This window comes from Saimiri boliviensis, chromosome 5, assembly GCF_048565385.1.
Source record: "Saimiri boliviensis isolate mSaiBol1 chromosome 5, mSaiBol1.pri, whole genome shotgun sequence".
Classification (NCBI taxonomy): Eukaryota; Metazoa; Chordata; class Mammalia; order Primates; family Cebidae; genus Saimiri; species Saimiri boliviensis.
This window is the reverse complement of record NC_133453.1, coordinates 118,010,910-118,025,567: the sequence shown is the minus strand read 5'-3', so window position 1 is coordinate 118,025,567 and position 14,658 is coordinate 118,010,910. Positions and strand designations below refer to the sequence as shown.

At 43.2% G+C, this 14,658-nt stretch overlaps 1 protein-coding gene across 2 annotated transcripts in view; it reads right to left on the bottom strand.

Annotated features, from left to right (window-relative positions):
- The window catches only part of CCDC93 (CCC complex scaffolding subunit CCDC93), a 90,315-nt gene that overhangs the window by 20,643 nt on the left and 55,014 nt on the right, over positions 1-14,658 (bottom strand). For both annotated transcript variants that reach the window (XM_003931540.4, XM_010342156.3), the window contains exons 13-18: positions 11,628-11,690; positions 8,391-8,464; positions 7,172-7,253; positions 6,154-6,225; positions 4,883-4,936; positions 3,307-3,369 (exon numbers count right to left, since the gene is read on the bottom strand). In XM_003931540.4, coding sequence (XP_003931589.3) covers positions 3,307-3,369; positions 4,883-4,936; positions 6,154-6,225; positions 7,172-7,253; positions 8,391-8,464; positions 11,628-11,690 — 408 coding nt within the window. The remainder of the gene's footprint in view (positions 1-3,306; positions 3,370-4,882; positions 4,937-6,153; positions 6,226-7,171; positions 7,254-8,390; positions 8,465-11,627; positions 11,691-14,658) is intronic.

Below are 14,658 nucleotides of genomic sequence, written 5' to 3'. Positions count from 1 at the left end.
AGGTCCCCATCTCAGATTGACTTTCCCACTTTCCTAGGTGTGGGAGGAGGCGTGGCTATGAACTGAACCACAGAAGACACCAAATGAATGGACCAGGAGGGAAGACACTGAATGGGAAGGGCTTCTATGGACAGAACCTGCAACTAAGGCCCCCAAGGACTCTAAAGTAGCCAGCTCCACCACTGCCAGGTGGGGAAAGGCAGCAATGGAAATGCTCAAAATGAGCCGGGCACGGTGGCTCAAGCCTGTAATCCCAGCACTTTGGGAGGCCGAGGCGGGTGGATCACGAGGTCAAGAGATCGAGACCATCCTGGTCAACATGGTGAAACCCCGTCTCTACTAAAAATAAGCTGGGCATGGTGGCGCGTGCCTGTAATCCCAGCTACTCAGGAGGCTGAGGCAGGAGAAATGCCTGAACCCAGGAGGCGGAGGTTGCAGTAAGCCGAGATCGTGCCATTGCACTCCAGCCTGGGTAACAAGAGTGAAACTCCGTCTCAAAAAAAAAAAAAAAAAGAAAAGAAATGCTCAAAATGATGGGAAGCTATGCCACTTTGCTGCCTCTACATGCACCCCAAATTCCTCATCCCGGTGGAAAAGCTTCTATAACCTATTCCTTAAATATCCTTCCAGCATTTTCTCCCTTCCACAGACTCCAGAAATTGCCCTATTGACTGGGTCTGGGAGGCATGGCACTGCTGTGTGGTTTGGCACGGTGCAGGTGCAGCTGCTGGGAGAGTGAGCCGCTCACTTGTGCATGGGTCCCACTGAACATGTGTAGTCTCCAAACCAAGTGGGCTGTAAGCACTGCCTTTCTTCTGTGCCTGCATCCCTCTGTCCACCATGTCTTCCCACCCTCCTGCCTGCTTCGCCTGCAGCACCAGATGTGAATCTCTAATTCAGTGGGGAAATAGGAGCCTCCTGGTGGGAAACCCACATTCAATTCTGGTGACCTAATAGAAAACTGGGTCTCCGCAGTTCTATGGAGAGGGAAGGATGTATTTCTCCCTTAGGTCAAGGTTACACTCCCCACAGGTGCTCAGGCTCTGACTTCTAGTTTTCTTTCAGGAGTCTTAAGATACAACTATTCAGTCTTTTACTGCATCTGTTTTCCTACCTACTGACCCTTCTCATCAGCATTTAAATAAATTCATGTACTCACTCCTTAAAAGCCCTTTTATTTAGGCTGGGCGCGGGGGCTCCCACCTGTAATCCCAACACTTTGGGTGGCTGAGGCAGTTGGATCACGAGGTCAGGAGTTCGAGATCAACTGATCAACATGATGAAACCCTGTCTCTACTAAAAATACAAAAATTAGCTGAGCATGCTGGTGCATGCCTGTAATTCCAGCTACGCAGGAGGCTGAGGCTGGAGAACTGCTTGAACCCAGAAGGCGGAGGTTGCAGTGGGCTGAGATCATGCCAGTGTAATCTAGATTGGGTGACACAGTGAGATTCCATCTCAAAAAAGCCCTTCTTTAAGCCCCATCACCTTTCAGCTACCAGTCTCTCTCTTCCCCTTTACAGGTAAGAGAAATGTACTGAGAGCCATGCACATGAGAGTCTCTGTCCACATCAGTCCTCCTTCAACCCACTGTGACTGGGCTCTCCCCAGCACCACACTGAACTGCTTTTGCCAAAATCGCTGCACACCTTCCCGGGGACACACCTCATGGACAATTCTCAGCTCCTAGCTTTCTTGATTTCTAGTGACACTTCCCACTCTCTCTGCTGAGCTCTCTGCTAGGCTCCCACGAGCCTCATACACTTGTTTTCCCATCTGGCTGCTCAGGCGCATCCTCACTGGGGGATCATCCTTCTGCTCTGCCTATCCTCACATGTGCTCACCAGGGTTAGACTCAGGGCCTCTTCCACATTCCACAGCCCCAGTCCTCATCATCACTGCCCAGGCACCCAAATCTCTGGCCCATACTACTTTGGGAGTGAGACCTGACAACCAAGCACTCCTTGGACATTTCAATATGGCTGAGTACTCCAACTTTGAAAAGCCCCAAACAGATCTCATTAACACTCCTATTTATACTACTCCTCTCGCCCTTAACCCTAGTCCATTCCTTCTCTTTTATGCTTCTTCTCAATGAATAACACAAATATCATCCACCCTTGTGTCAGAAATTCCAGCATCATTCTTGACTCCTCTTTTTATCTCAATTGATACTAAGTTCCATCAGCTATGGTCCTGCAATCTGTCCTCTGTCAGTTCATTTCCACGCATTCTACAGCCATGTCTTGACTCGGATCCTTGCCCTCAGCAAGCCACTGGCTTTATTGAAACTTTCCCCTAGCCAATCTGAACCTGCCCTTAGTAAGCAATTTGCACAACTCCCTTGTACTTTAATGTATATAGAGACATGTCTTGGTTCTCAAATAGCCAGCGTTTCCAGGAGATGGTCATCCTATTTGTTATTTCTGGGACCTGATGCAATGCTCCATACATACAAAGCACTCAGTCAAAAAGTTTCCAAACATGCTGCTGTACTGTCCCAATTTTATTTAATTTTATGCCTCTTTAAATATTAGTAGAGTCTGTAACAAGGACAAATTTGACTCACCTAAATTTAACTGTAACAGCTCAGCAAAATACATAGGTGCCAGAGAGAGGGGAAACGGGATCTCACTGGCCTCTGCAGCCCCTTGGCCATTCCCACCACAGCCCAGCCTTTCCCTCCCAGTGAACAGAAGGTTAACTTGAACCAAAGTGCAACACAAGGAACTTCTGGCTTTTGAGCTTCCATGAGTAAATCCTGGCAATGTAGGGGATTTTAAATGTAATTTTGACTCTGAATGAATTAAATTTTAGAGCTAATTTTGAAACCTACTTCCTCATGTTTGGTGCCACTCTAATAAACCACCAGTTATCAAAAAAAACCAGCTGAAATGGCACTTAATTTCAGAGGAACAGGACTAGAGAACAATTCTTGTTTAGTACTTGATGAGTACTAGGTAACTAGAATCCTGACTCTGGCACCTATCAGCTGCTTGACTCTGGGCAAGTACTCACCTTATTTGAATCAATTTCTTCATAAAGAAAATAGGATATAATATCCAGTTTCCACCTGGGGAAGGATTAACTCAAAGGAGTGGTTGTTAAAGTAACATACCAATGTGAGATGTTTTTACCAACATCTTAAATTGCTGAGTTACACACCAGATAGAAAGAAGACTGGTGAACAGCAGCCTCACGACTTATTTCTCTAGTTCTCAGATACTGAGACTTCCTAGTTCTGTCACAGGACATTTATACCTAGTTAGAAGCATTTATGCATATTTTTGTCCTTCTTTTACTCACCTGTAGTAAACGTATCTTGTAAAGTTTCTCTTTCTCCATATTATACCGTCTGTCTAGGTCTTCCTAAAAATTGGAAAAGGCTGTAATTATCTGAGAATAGAAAACGTTCACTCTTTAATGGACTCTTTGAAAGTTGCATATGATTTTATCATATCTGCCCCACTCTAAGGCCTTAAATTTCTCTTCTCAAATGGCCAAGTTTAGTGTCTGGGTCCTATTTCATATGAGACCCTTGATAACCCTTTCATATCATGTTATAAAACTCTTCATTCGGGGACCCAGGCTGAATCTAGTGTTCTTAGGTAAAGTAACCTCCAAACGTATATGCCCTTCTTCTGCAAAAACCTATGATGATGTGGAGACAAATCATTACTTAAAGATTGTGTTGTTCTATGCCTGTGTTTGGAGATTATGCTAGTTTTCTACGTTTCTACTTAGAACTGTGTTATCCAATGTGATGGCCACTAGCCACAGCAGACAGTCCAGATACAGAACATTTCCATCACTGCAGAAAATTCTTTTGGACAGCACTGATATAGAAAATACAAAGAAACTAGTCCCTCATCGAACCCAGCAAGGTAAGAGACATAGCTGGATGGTTTGTCACTTCAGAGAAAGTAACAAAAGGATTCAAAGGAGCCCTCCTTCCTCAGCACGGGGAATATAAACACACAGACCACACACACACACACACACACACACACACACACACACACACCCCCCACATACACACACCCCTCCAAGGGGCTCTGCGTGGAGAATATAAACATCCCCATACCCACACCCACCTACCCAAGGGGCTCAGCTGCAGGTAATCTCCAACTGACTTCACTGGAAGAGTGCTGAAGCTCATTTTCCAGGGAGATTATGAGAGTACAAAGGAAACAGGAACCCTTAAAGAAGGCTTACACTTTTCCTGCTTTTCCTTTCCTCCACTTCCTTTCCCATCTCTTTCTCCTGGAGGTTTTTGGAATGCTGGGAGCACTGGTTTAACTCAGAAGAGGGTGACAAACTATAGCCTCTCAGCTAAATCCTACAACCTTTGGGCCAAATATGCCTTGTGGCCCATTTTTGTAAATAAAGTTTTATTGGAACATAGCCATGTCCATTCATTTACCGATAAACTATGGTCACTACAGCAGAGCTGGCTCACAAAGGTGAAGAGTTACTATGTGGACCGTTACAGAAAGTTTGCTAAGCCTGGTATATAGTACAACAGAGAGAAGGTTTTCTGTTATGTACCACCCCACCCCTCAGAGCCTGAATGGTGACCAGCATATGTGGCCAATGCAGGCCTCTCCCCTTCCCAACTGAGATGCCAGCATGAAAACAAGATGCTTGTATGTGGGACTGGGAGAAAACCCACCAGAAGGGTGACCTTCAGGGCCATTCCTGGTGAGACCCTGCCTCCGTCTGAGGGGCCAGCTGTATCACATGGGAAAATGCCCTGGAAAGCACAGATGTGGAGCCGGCCATAGAGCACATTAAAATGGGCATGAGAAGCCATCACAGGATACTGCAAAGCTGGCCACCTGCCCTCAGGAGATAACGCCAACCCTGAGCAGCAGGTACTTACATCATGAGTCATTGCAGAGGTCAGGGTACCGGGTGGCTCTCCATTGGAGAGGGTCTGAAACAATGAAAACATAATAAATAATTCTCCTGAGCATTTGGGAATGGGACAGAAGCCAAAGATCTAGATGTAGGCAGGGGCCAGGTAGGGGCAAAAGGGTGAAGCTGAGAAATGCGCTGATGCCTCTTGAGCATGTCTGAAGAGAGCGGAAAGGGAACTGCCCTTAGATGAGCCCCAGATTTTAAATTGTTCTTAGGTATCCGTCAGTTACACATACAATAAAATGTAGCTCTTTTTGAATATGAGAATCTCACAAGCAAGATGTGCTGGGAAGAAAAATAAGATCCTGAGAGTCTAATTTGTGCAAACTCAGAGGCTAACCAAGCTGATGATTTGAGCTTTAAAGGCTCAGTTTTAGAAACAACTGGAGAGGTGGGCTCTGTGACAATGACCCTGGGATACCACTGCCTCCTAGGCTCTCCTGTTCACCCATGCCAGTCCCCTCACAGATGTGAAATGCTGTATGGCTTGGGTGAAATAATGCAACCACTCAGGAAGTGAGAAGGGCCCTGCAAGGCCTTTGTCTCCCCGCTGGGCATGGCAGTGTCCTGTACAGCCATGGGCACAGTCCAGTGCAGAGTGCTGGGCTGAGCAGCAGGGCATGTGGTCTGGTGCTGGGTGGCTGGATACTCCTGCACTCCCTAAGCCTCAAGTTCCCTGTTTCATACAATTGAAGATTTAATGAAAACTCATGCTAGCAACTTGGAAGATAAGTCCTTTGTTCAGAGAACCAGCTGGCCAGGTGTGTTCCTTAAACCCAGACTGCTCCTGCAAGCCTGGAGCTCTTCTGCTGAATCTAATACTGTTCTCTCCTTCTTCATGTTGTTGCTGCCTTTTGGGAGTTGGGCATTATCCAAGGTAGGAAAGGAGAAAGGTAAAATGAGGCAGAAAATTTAAGGAATGGATGAGCAGGAAACAGAGCTCAGACTTTTCCTGAAAACATCTCCCTAAACAGAGGGAGGCCAGAGTTGTGTAATCTGTTAATTTACATCTGGGTTGCTGCCTTCCAAACCTCTGCTGCCTTTTACTCCCAGAGGAAAGAGTAAAGAGATGGATGCAAATCTAAGATCACAGAAGGAAAACAGCTGAGAAATGTGTTTTTACAGGATAAGTTAGCACCGGACTGTCTGCTTTTTGGTTCTCTAGAACTATCTTTTCCCCATGTAAGGCGTAAGAGAACCTGACAGTCCCAAGGACTAATTCAGAGCCTTTACCTTTTCATCTCCACATGGTGCTCTCTCAGCTTTCAGGTTTTCAATTTCTTGCTGTAGCCGCGTCATCTCCTCCTTTAAAAGTGACATGAACGTTTACAAAATCTGGACAAGCTAGTAATCAGATGCAATTATTCAACTATTTGGTCCACAAGTCTTATTTTCACATTTCATGAATTTATTCTGGGACAAAAAGCTAATGAGGTAGCTGCCCTGATCCCCAATTCTCAGCCTGGGAAAGTTCTTTTCAAGAGGCTACAGGCAGCTAGCTATACCTCCATCAAAAGAGGCCTTTCTTTCTGAAGGGCTGGTGAGGTAAGCAGTAATCACTGGGCAATGAAAGGAACAGTGGTCTACAGCCTAGTTCCAATTGGTCTTGTCTGCTTCCTCTCCCAGCAGGCCTCAACCTTATTCACCTGTCCGTCTTCCAGCCTGGAACTTTGCCTCATCAAGTCCCTCTTCCACTTGCCGTCCTCCCTGGTTAAGTAACATATACCTTTTTGATGGCTCCTGTGCTGAAGTGCCTTTTCCTCCCCTGGAGCTGAGGCAGAACTTGCCTGGCATCATTTCCTGTCTCACACTAGCCACCTGAGCACACATCAACCTCATGACTAGACTACAAGTTTCCAGATGGTGGCAGCCAGGACTCATACATAGGATATAGACATCCCAGGTTTTCAGGACAGCCTTGGTTTTGTATGATGTTACTCTTTTCACAAAGGCCATCTGTCAACAAGATATATTTTTTCAAAAACTTTAAAAGACTTTTCTTTCCAATACCTTTGTAAGTTAGGTGACATTGTTTTGGGGTTTGGCACAGTTACTAATCTGACTTACTTCTGGTGTCTTTGGAGCGTCCCAACCATGGTGCTCTATTCAGTTTATACAACTGACAAATAACTGCTAGATGCATCTGCTTTTTAAACTGCACTGGATAGGACATCACAACAGGACAATGGAGGTAAACCAAGAGATTCTGTTAAGAGTCCTGGTTTATTTGCTGACACCAAACAACACTTACTCGACAATGTGCTTTAAATTCCTGTTCTTGACTTTTCAGATTTTCATTCATAGCCACAAGTGCTCTCAGGTTCTGTAGGATACTGAAGAGAAAAGAAAAGAAAAAAAAAAATAAATGACATAGGCAAGCCATTATGATTTTATGAATCACAGCTAAAAGCAGGTTCCCAGCTAAAGAAGGGCTCTCTTTTTAATTTCCTTTCTCAGCTCTAAGAGTGTCTCATGGATTCTCCACAAATGACACTGACTTCCATTTAACTGACATTATTATTCATTTATACACCCAAGACCATCATGCCGGATCCAAGCAAACATTACAGATTCCAGAATTAAAATGTCAACTATAGAATCATCAGAGTTTCAATAGTTCTGGATATAGTTAACGATACCAATTATTCAACTGTATTCAAGGAATATATGTTATTGAAAACTATTTTTAAAATTCATTCTGAAAAGTAAACAGGTTAAGGTCATTAAAAGCACTAATTTGACAATAAAAATATTAAATATCTGACAGTGCTTTGCTCCATTTCATGAAAGAAAGGTTTCTAATTCTAGAGTCAAGTTACCTATGGGTGCTTTTTGCTAAAAATGTTCATCAAACCAGAACTCCTTATTCTGTGCCTCCAACTTTTTACAATTTGTCTCATTTAAATAAGAAGCTCCTGGGAGACTTTACCACTGAAACAGTCTGAAGCTAAAAAGGTCAAATGTTAAAGTGCTTTCTCTCCTCTAATGCTCTAATGACAATTCATTCTACATGGAAGAACAAATACCTACAGCAGCTGTGTCTTGACAGAAAAGCCTGTACCTTTTCTACCAAGGAGGGACGTGCTGTTTAAAAACTTGTAACAAGAGTGAACTCTAGGGAAAGGAATTGGATGGCTGGGGACAGGAGTGGGAGAAACATTTTTTACCATGCACGCTTTTCTGTACTATGTAGGTATGACCATTTTGAAAAATAGAAAAACAAAAAACTATGCTGCTTCTGCACACAAAGGGTATGGGAAGAAAGGTGGCTAACTCAGCGCAGCCCAAGCTTAGCTCAGAGTAACACAGTCTCACCATTTTCTGGGTGAGCAGTAAAATGATCTGACCTGCAGGGGCCAGACCAATAGCCTTTGGCTGCTTTGTTCTGTGTTTAAACAAATGAAGCCAGTTAAGTATCAGCAAAGTTACTTTCAAAAAAGTGAAAACAAGTGCATGCTGAAACCTCTTACCTTGGATCAGCTTTGGATTCTATCTTCTCGAGGGCTGCTTGCTCTTTGTCCAATTTCTCACTATAAGTCTTCAGCTGCAAGAGAGAATGGAGACATGGCTGCTGGAGCCCTGGTAGTATAGGTGAACAACTTCACCTTCTTTTTGTGAGGCAGAGAATGACATTTTTAAAAGAAGAAACTTAAAACTTGGATTTTAATGCATAAAGTAGGTAATTACATCATTCAACAGAATACGAAGCCAGTATTTAAAAAAAGAATAAAGTAGCTCTTTTACAATGGTCTCTAATATCTACCGTTCAGTGAAGAAGACACCTACTGTTTCTCCAAACCTACACCCTTTGTAGTCTTTGAATTTTGTACCATGTGAATGTGTTACTTATTTAAAAATTTTAAGTTTTTAAAAAGTTCCAAGAGTTCCACAGCTTAGTGGAAAATAGTAGACTAAGCACAACTTGCAACCACCCCTTCTTGCCCTAAGACTCCCAAACATCCAGATTATTACATTAGAACACAAGAGTTTAACCTCACAGGCCAAAAAAGTCAGTCAACAGATAGGAATGGCATGAGGAAGAAGCTATGTGGAGTTAGCAGACATAGGAAGGACTGGTGAGCAGTGTTGTGGATCTGCTTTAGAAACAGTCACATGGGCTCGGCAATGAAAGACTCTCTTAAATGCAAGAGCTGTTGGTTAAGTCTGAAAGGCAGGGCGGGGTCCCATATAGTTGGTGATACCCAGGAGAAATGGGGAGTTCCCTGACCCAGATTATCAGTTACTACTGGCTGATCCCAGCAAACAGCTGGTAGATCCCTTCCAGAACAAACACAGGAAGTGGGCTGCATAAAACGGATGGATCTGTATTGGTGGTAATTCTAAATTTTAAAATTAAAGATGAGCATATAATCAAGGATCATCAACAGACATACTTTAACCTTAAAAAAGATGTATCAATTCAACAAGTTAATTCTGATCTGAAGTAATAGTTACAGAGCAAGCAAAACTAAATACAATTAATGTCCTTAGACATAAAAGAATACCACATAAAAAGAATCGGCCTCACACAAACGAAATTAGAGTAGTGACCGCTGAAGTTACAAAGCAGAGGGGCCAGCCAGTGTCCTGGCCTTCCTGAAGCAGTCATGCAGCCTCCCCTACAGGTGTCAGGCACCACTGCTGTCTGTGTGCAACCTTCCACACCCTGCTCTACTTTTTCCAGATTTACTGGAAAGACACAAGTCCTCCCTGTTTTTCAGTGCCACCAGGTTATCCTGGAAAGGCAAGTTTTGCTGAATAGGTAAAAGCCAGAAACCCTAGAGTGAAAGGGTTCACAGTGCTCTTTCTGCTCACTATTCACCTTGATAGGTAAGGAGAACCAGGCCCAGAGGTGAAAGACATTACTTACGCACAGGCTAATGAAATCAAGCTTCTTCAGAAGTTGTTCAGTACTAGGTTTTATATAGCTTCCCATTTTTCTAGATGGGAATGAGTTTCATTGTCCTATTAGACAGTAAGCTCCCAGAGAGAGCTCTGGTGCCAGGCTGCCTGTTCTTGAATCCTGACACCCTACTGCATGGCCTTTGGCAAGTTATTTAGCCTCTCTGCCTTAGCTTCTCCATCTGCAAAAAGGAATGATGACTGCGGGAATGATATGCTGGCTGCTGTTTTCATCTGATAGTCTTATTACTGACTTAAATCATACCCTCTACCTTTCTATAACATGAAAAGAGCTCAACAAATACTTGATTTAGTGTTTAATATAAAAAGTCCCTTTATAGTCACCGAAAACTTATATCCTAAGGCATATAAATATCTTAGAAAACTGACATCAAGATATTTTGCCTTTAATCTCCTCCAGACTGTTATGTAAAAACAGAACCATGTATTGGCAAACTTCATGCCAGGGGCTCTGCAGCATTAAAAGTAATATAGCAACAGGGCTCCCATCCCACAGAATTTGCCATCTAATCTATAAGGAAAGCAGTCACAGGGCAGTGTAAAGGACATTGATGTGTCCAAAGGCAAGGCAGGCATCTTTAGGAACTGTGAGAAAAAATTAAATTGCCATTCATGTGCCTGCCTTGAAATAATAACTGAAGAGGTTAGTCCAGATCAGAATTGAAAAGCTTTGTCAGGTTTACATCAAGGTGGCAAATTAACTGCTACATATTGCTACAGAAATAAGAATTTTAAATTGGTAAATGTCATGTGAATTCTAGAAAGTAGGGAGACTGGTCGGGGGCGGGGGGTGGTTTAAGAGATGTCTTTGAAGATACTAGTTTCCAAATGGTCCAGACAGTAGGGATCATGCAGGGAGATCCTACCACAGTACAGCTATAATCCAAGCACCAAAATCACAAGGAAGAGTGCTTTTCAGGCCTGAGTGAGGATAGCTCTCTGTAGAAACCAAGGGACAGAAATATCTACACGCTGCTCATGATAGAGGTGGCAGCAGAGGTGTCTGTTTGACAATCAGAAGTGGGAAAGGAGCAGTGACAAAGCTGCTGTGAGGTAGCATACTTGCAACCTGGACTACAGACTGAATCGCAGAGTACAAATGTACTCCTAGCCCTCCTCTTTCTCCTCCTCCTCCAGCCCCTTCCCCATTCTGCCTAGGAGATAACTGGAAATTCTGAACAATTATATTCTTTCATATCTTAAAAGAAGTCTCACCCTCAAGGAATTCAGGATCTTAGAGCTATTATATAAGCTGCTATTATATTTGAGGAGCAGGGCCTATTTACTATGTGTGACACTGTGAGTTCTTCTCTGTGTCCCACCCAGCCTATCAGACTTGCCTTCCCAGGAAGCCTTTCCTGATCCTCGCAGCCCAGAGACCTTTTCCACCAAGACTGCTAAAGGTCTAGAATGTGGCAGTGTGGACAAACTGATGACGTGGGTCGCACACTACTAAGTAACTGTCCTATGTCCTCAAACTGACTGCAGTTTCTGAGAACAGGATCATGCGTCCCCCAGAGAGACAGATGAAACAAGTCATTCCATTGGTGGTGCAGGCCAAAAATAATTCTTGACCAGGTGTCCCCAAACTGCGGCCCCCTGAGGCCATTTATCCGGCCTCCCCGCCGCACTTCAGGAAGGGGCACCTCTTTCATTGGTGGTCAGTGAGAGGAGCACAGTATGTGGCGGCCCTCCAACGGTCTGAGGGACAGTGAACTGGCCCCCTGTGTAAAAAGTTTGGGGATGCCTGTTCTTGACAGAAGAAGGAGAACCCATCTGCTCACCTCTGTCAGTGTTTTCTTGGCTTCATTGTATCTGGCTTGTAGGCTGGAGTGACTTGCTCGCAGCTGTAAATGAAAGATAAAAGACATGCTCTCATTTGATCCTTACGACAACACAGAAATGCATTTCACAGATGAGAAAATGAAAGCTCAGAAAGATTTAAACTGAGCAAATGTGGAAATTGTAGAAGTGTTGCCAACAACAAATGAAGAAAAAAACCCTCATATTTAATTAGCACCAAGTACATGTCAGCCAATGTACTAGGCACTTTGCATAAATCGTATTACTGAATCCTTTTATTCAGCAAAAAAAGACATTTTTATTATTTTACAGGTGAGGAAATAAAGACTCAGACAGGTTAAGTCACTTGACTAAAGTCCCATAGCTGATAACTGATGAGGCCTAGATCCAAATTCAACTCCCTCTGACTTTTCAGTGGGGCTCTATGTAGTTACCAACTTGCCTGTTTGCAGAATACGAACAGCATTTCAGCACTTGAGATTCTAGCATAGAATAGGACTGGTTGGCAAATGATGCCACATAAAAGATAGGATTCAGGACTTCAACACTAAGAGAATGAAAATAAATTACCTTTATTGTTCCAAGTTATAGAACTGTAAACTCACATCTTGAAAAAGTCAATTTCCTTTCCCTTGCTAAAATAGCGTATTAGAAATTGTTACTCCCATCTAGTTATCAGTCTTTATAACTGATAAATGGTTATAATTCCAACAAGGCCCATCAAGAAGCCAACTCAAGCTGGGAGCAAAGTGATAAAGGAGAGAGAAGCAGGTAGATTCTGGTGTCTCCCTTTTCATTCATGCAATGACAACTTCTATTAACCTGTTTGTGTAACTGGTAGTATAAGGGTACTTCAGGAGAAAGTTTAGTTTTCTCTTGAAATCCCAGTGATGTAACTGTTGATACTTGCTATTTTTGTAATGTTAGTGTCTGCCCCAAATTCATATCTTAGAACCTCATACCCAATATGACAGTTTCAAGAGGGAAGTCATGAGGGCTCTAGCCTTCTGAATGAGATGAGTGACCTTATAAAGAGGCTCAGCCTGGGCAACAAAGTAAGACTCTGTCTCTACAAAGACATATAAAAAAAATTAGCCAGGCATGGTGGTGTTCTTGTGGTCTTGACTTATCACCAGATGGATCTTTGCAGGGAAGTAGGAGCTTGCTAAGAAGGAAAGGCTCATCTCTTTCTTTAATTAATTTAACTAACAAGAACTCTCTTTAATTCTTCATCTGACCATCTTTTCTTAAACCGGAAGTATCCCAGTAGCTTAGCTTAGCTTTTATCTTGCTGGAGTCCTCCAGGATTCTCTTATCTCTATTTTCTTCATTATAATTAACCCCTACACTTAACCTGAAAATTCACCTGCTGGTTAACACCACCTCTCTGGATCTTTCATCACTCTCAGGTTTCTTCTCAGCTACCTACCAGCTACCCTCCATTTCTATTCCTTTGTAGCATATTCCCTTATTGGACCATGACATGGTTTGGCTGATTCCCTACCCAAATCTCATCTTGAGTGAGGCGGAGGTTGCAGTGAGCCGAGATTGCACCATTGCACTCCAGCCTGGGTGAGCAAGACTCCAACTCAAAAAAATAAAAAAAACAAGAAACTGATGTAATGTGTTTAGTATATCTGTGCGTGCGCATGCGTGCTCGCGCGCGCGCGCGCACACACACACACACACACACACATACACACACACACACACATGAAACACAGACTCTGAGCAAGTCTCTCCCCTCCCTACCTTATTTTTCTTATCTAGTTGGCCTAACTACATGGCCAGGGATTATTGCATGTGCTGATCATTATCTTCAATTACATTAAATATAGCAATAATGATTGTTGTCTTTTATTGAGAGCCTGCTATGTTAGGCAGTATGCTTGAAAAATAGTAGCCTCTGGGTAAACGTGTTCTGAACCAACTGCAAAACAGACTCAAGCGTCAGGGAGGATTGTCCTGTTAGCTGGACCAAGAATGTGTCAAGACTGCTATTTGTGTTGAGGCTTACCATTTCTTCTCCCCAGGTTTAGACAGGAGGTAGAAGCAAATATCCATTCCTGTTGGGATACTCTGGCTCTTGGAGTCCACAATAACCTCAAAACTATCTTCCTTCAGAAATAAAGACAACATAATAAGGAAGCCTCATCCTTAACTCCTGCTCCTTCTGATTCTGTGATGAGTTCTTTCTGAACCATTCTTATATCACCAGCAGGGGTCAGCAGTAGAGATGATACTGTCTGATTTGAGAACTCACTAAAATGTCTAAACAAATAACGGAACAGAAACCAAATCACAGGCTATCTTTTCATCCTTCTTTGATCCAGTACATTTAGCAAAGCCAATGTATTGTTTGTTCAGCTACGGTAGAACAAATTCAAACAAACAAATGATTGAGCAAGACCATTTGATATGTTAATATCTTTTAAATACGTGAGACTTGAAGGAATAAAAAATAACAAGCTCAAAATGCAAAATGCCAACTGGTACCCATTTTTAGAAAACTAACGGTTACAGTAACTACTGGTGAATTGTTCTTTAGAAAGCCATATTCATTCTTTTCTTTTTTTTTTGAGATGGAGTTTCACTCGTTGCTCAGGCTGGAGTGCAATGGTGGAGTCTGCTCTTGTTGCCCAGGCTGGAGCACAATGGCACGATCTTGGCTCACCACAACTTCCGCCTCCTTGGTTCAAGTGATCCTCCTACCTCAGCTGGTGGAGTAGCTGGGATTACAGCCATATGCTACCATGCCTGGCTAATTTTGTATTTTTAGTAGTGATGGGGTTTCTCCATGTTGGTCAGGCTGGTCAAACTCCCAACCTCAGGTGATCTGCTTACCTCGGCCTCCCAAAGTGTTGGGATTACAGGCATGAGCCACCGCCCCCAGCCCATATTCATTCTCTTAATCTTTTGCTACGTGTATGTTTCTAAACTAATCTATTGCGAATGCAACTGCAGCACATAACTTTTTATCGTCCAATGACTGTTCCCGAGTCAAACTTCCCA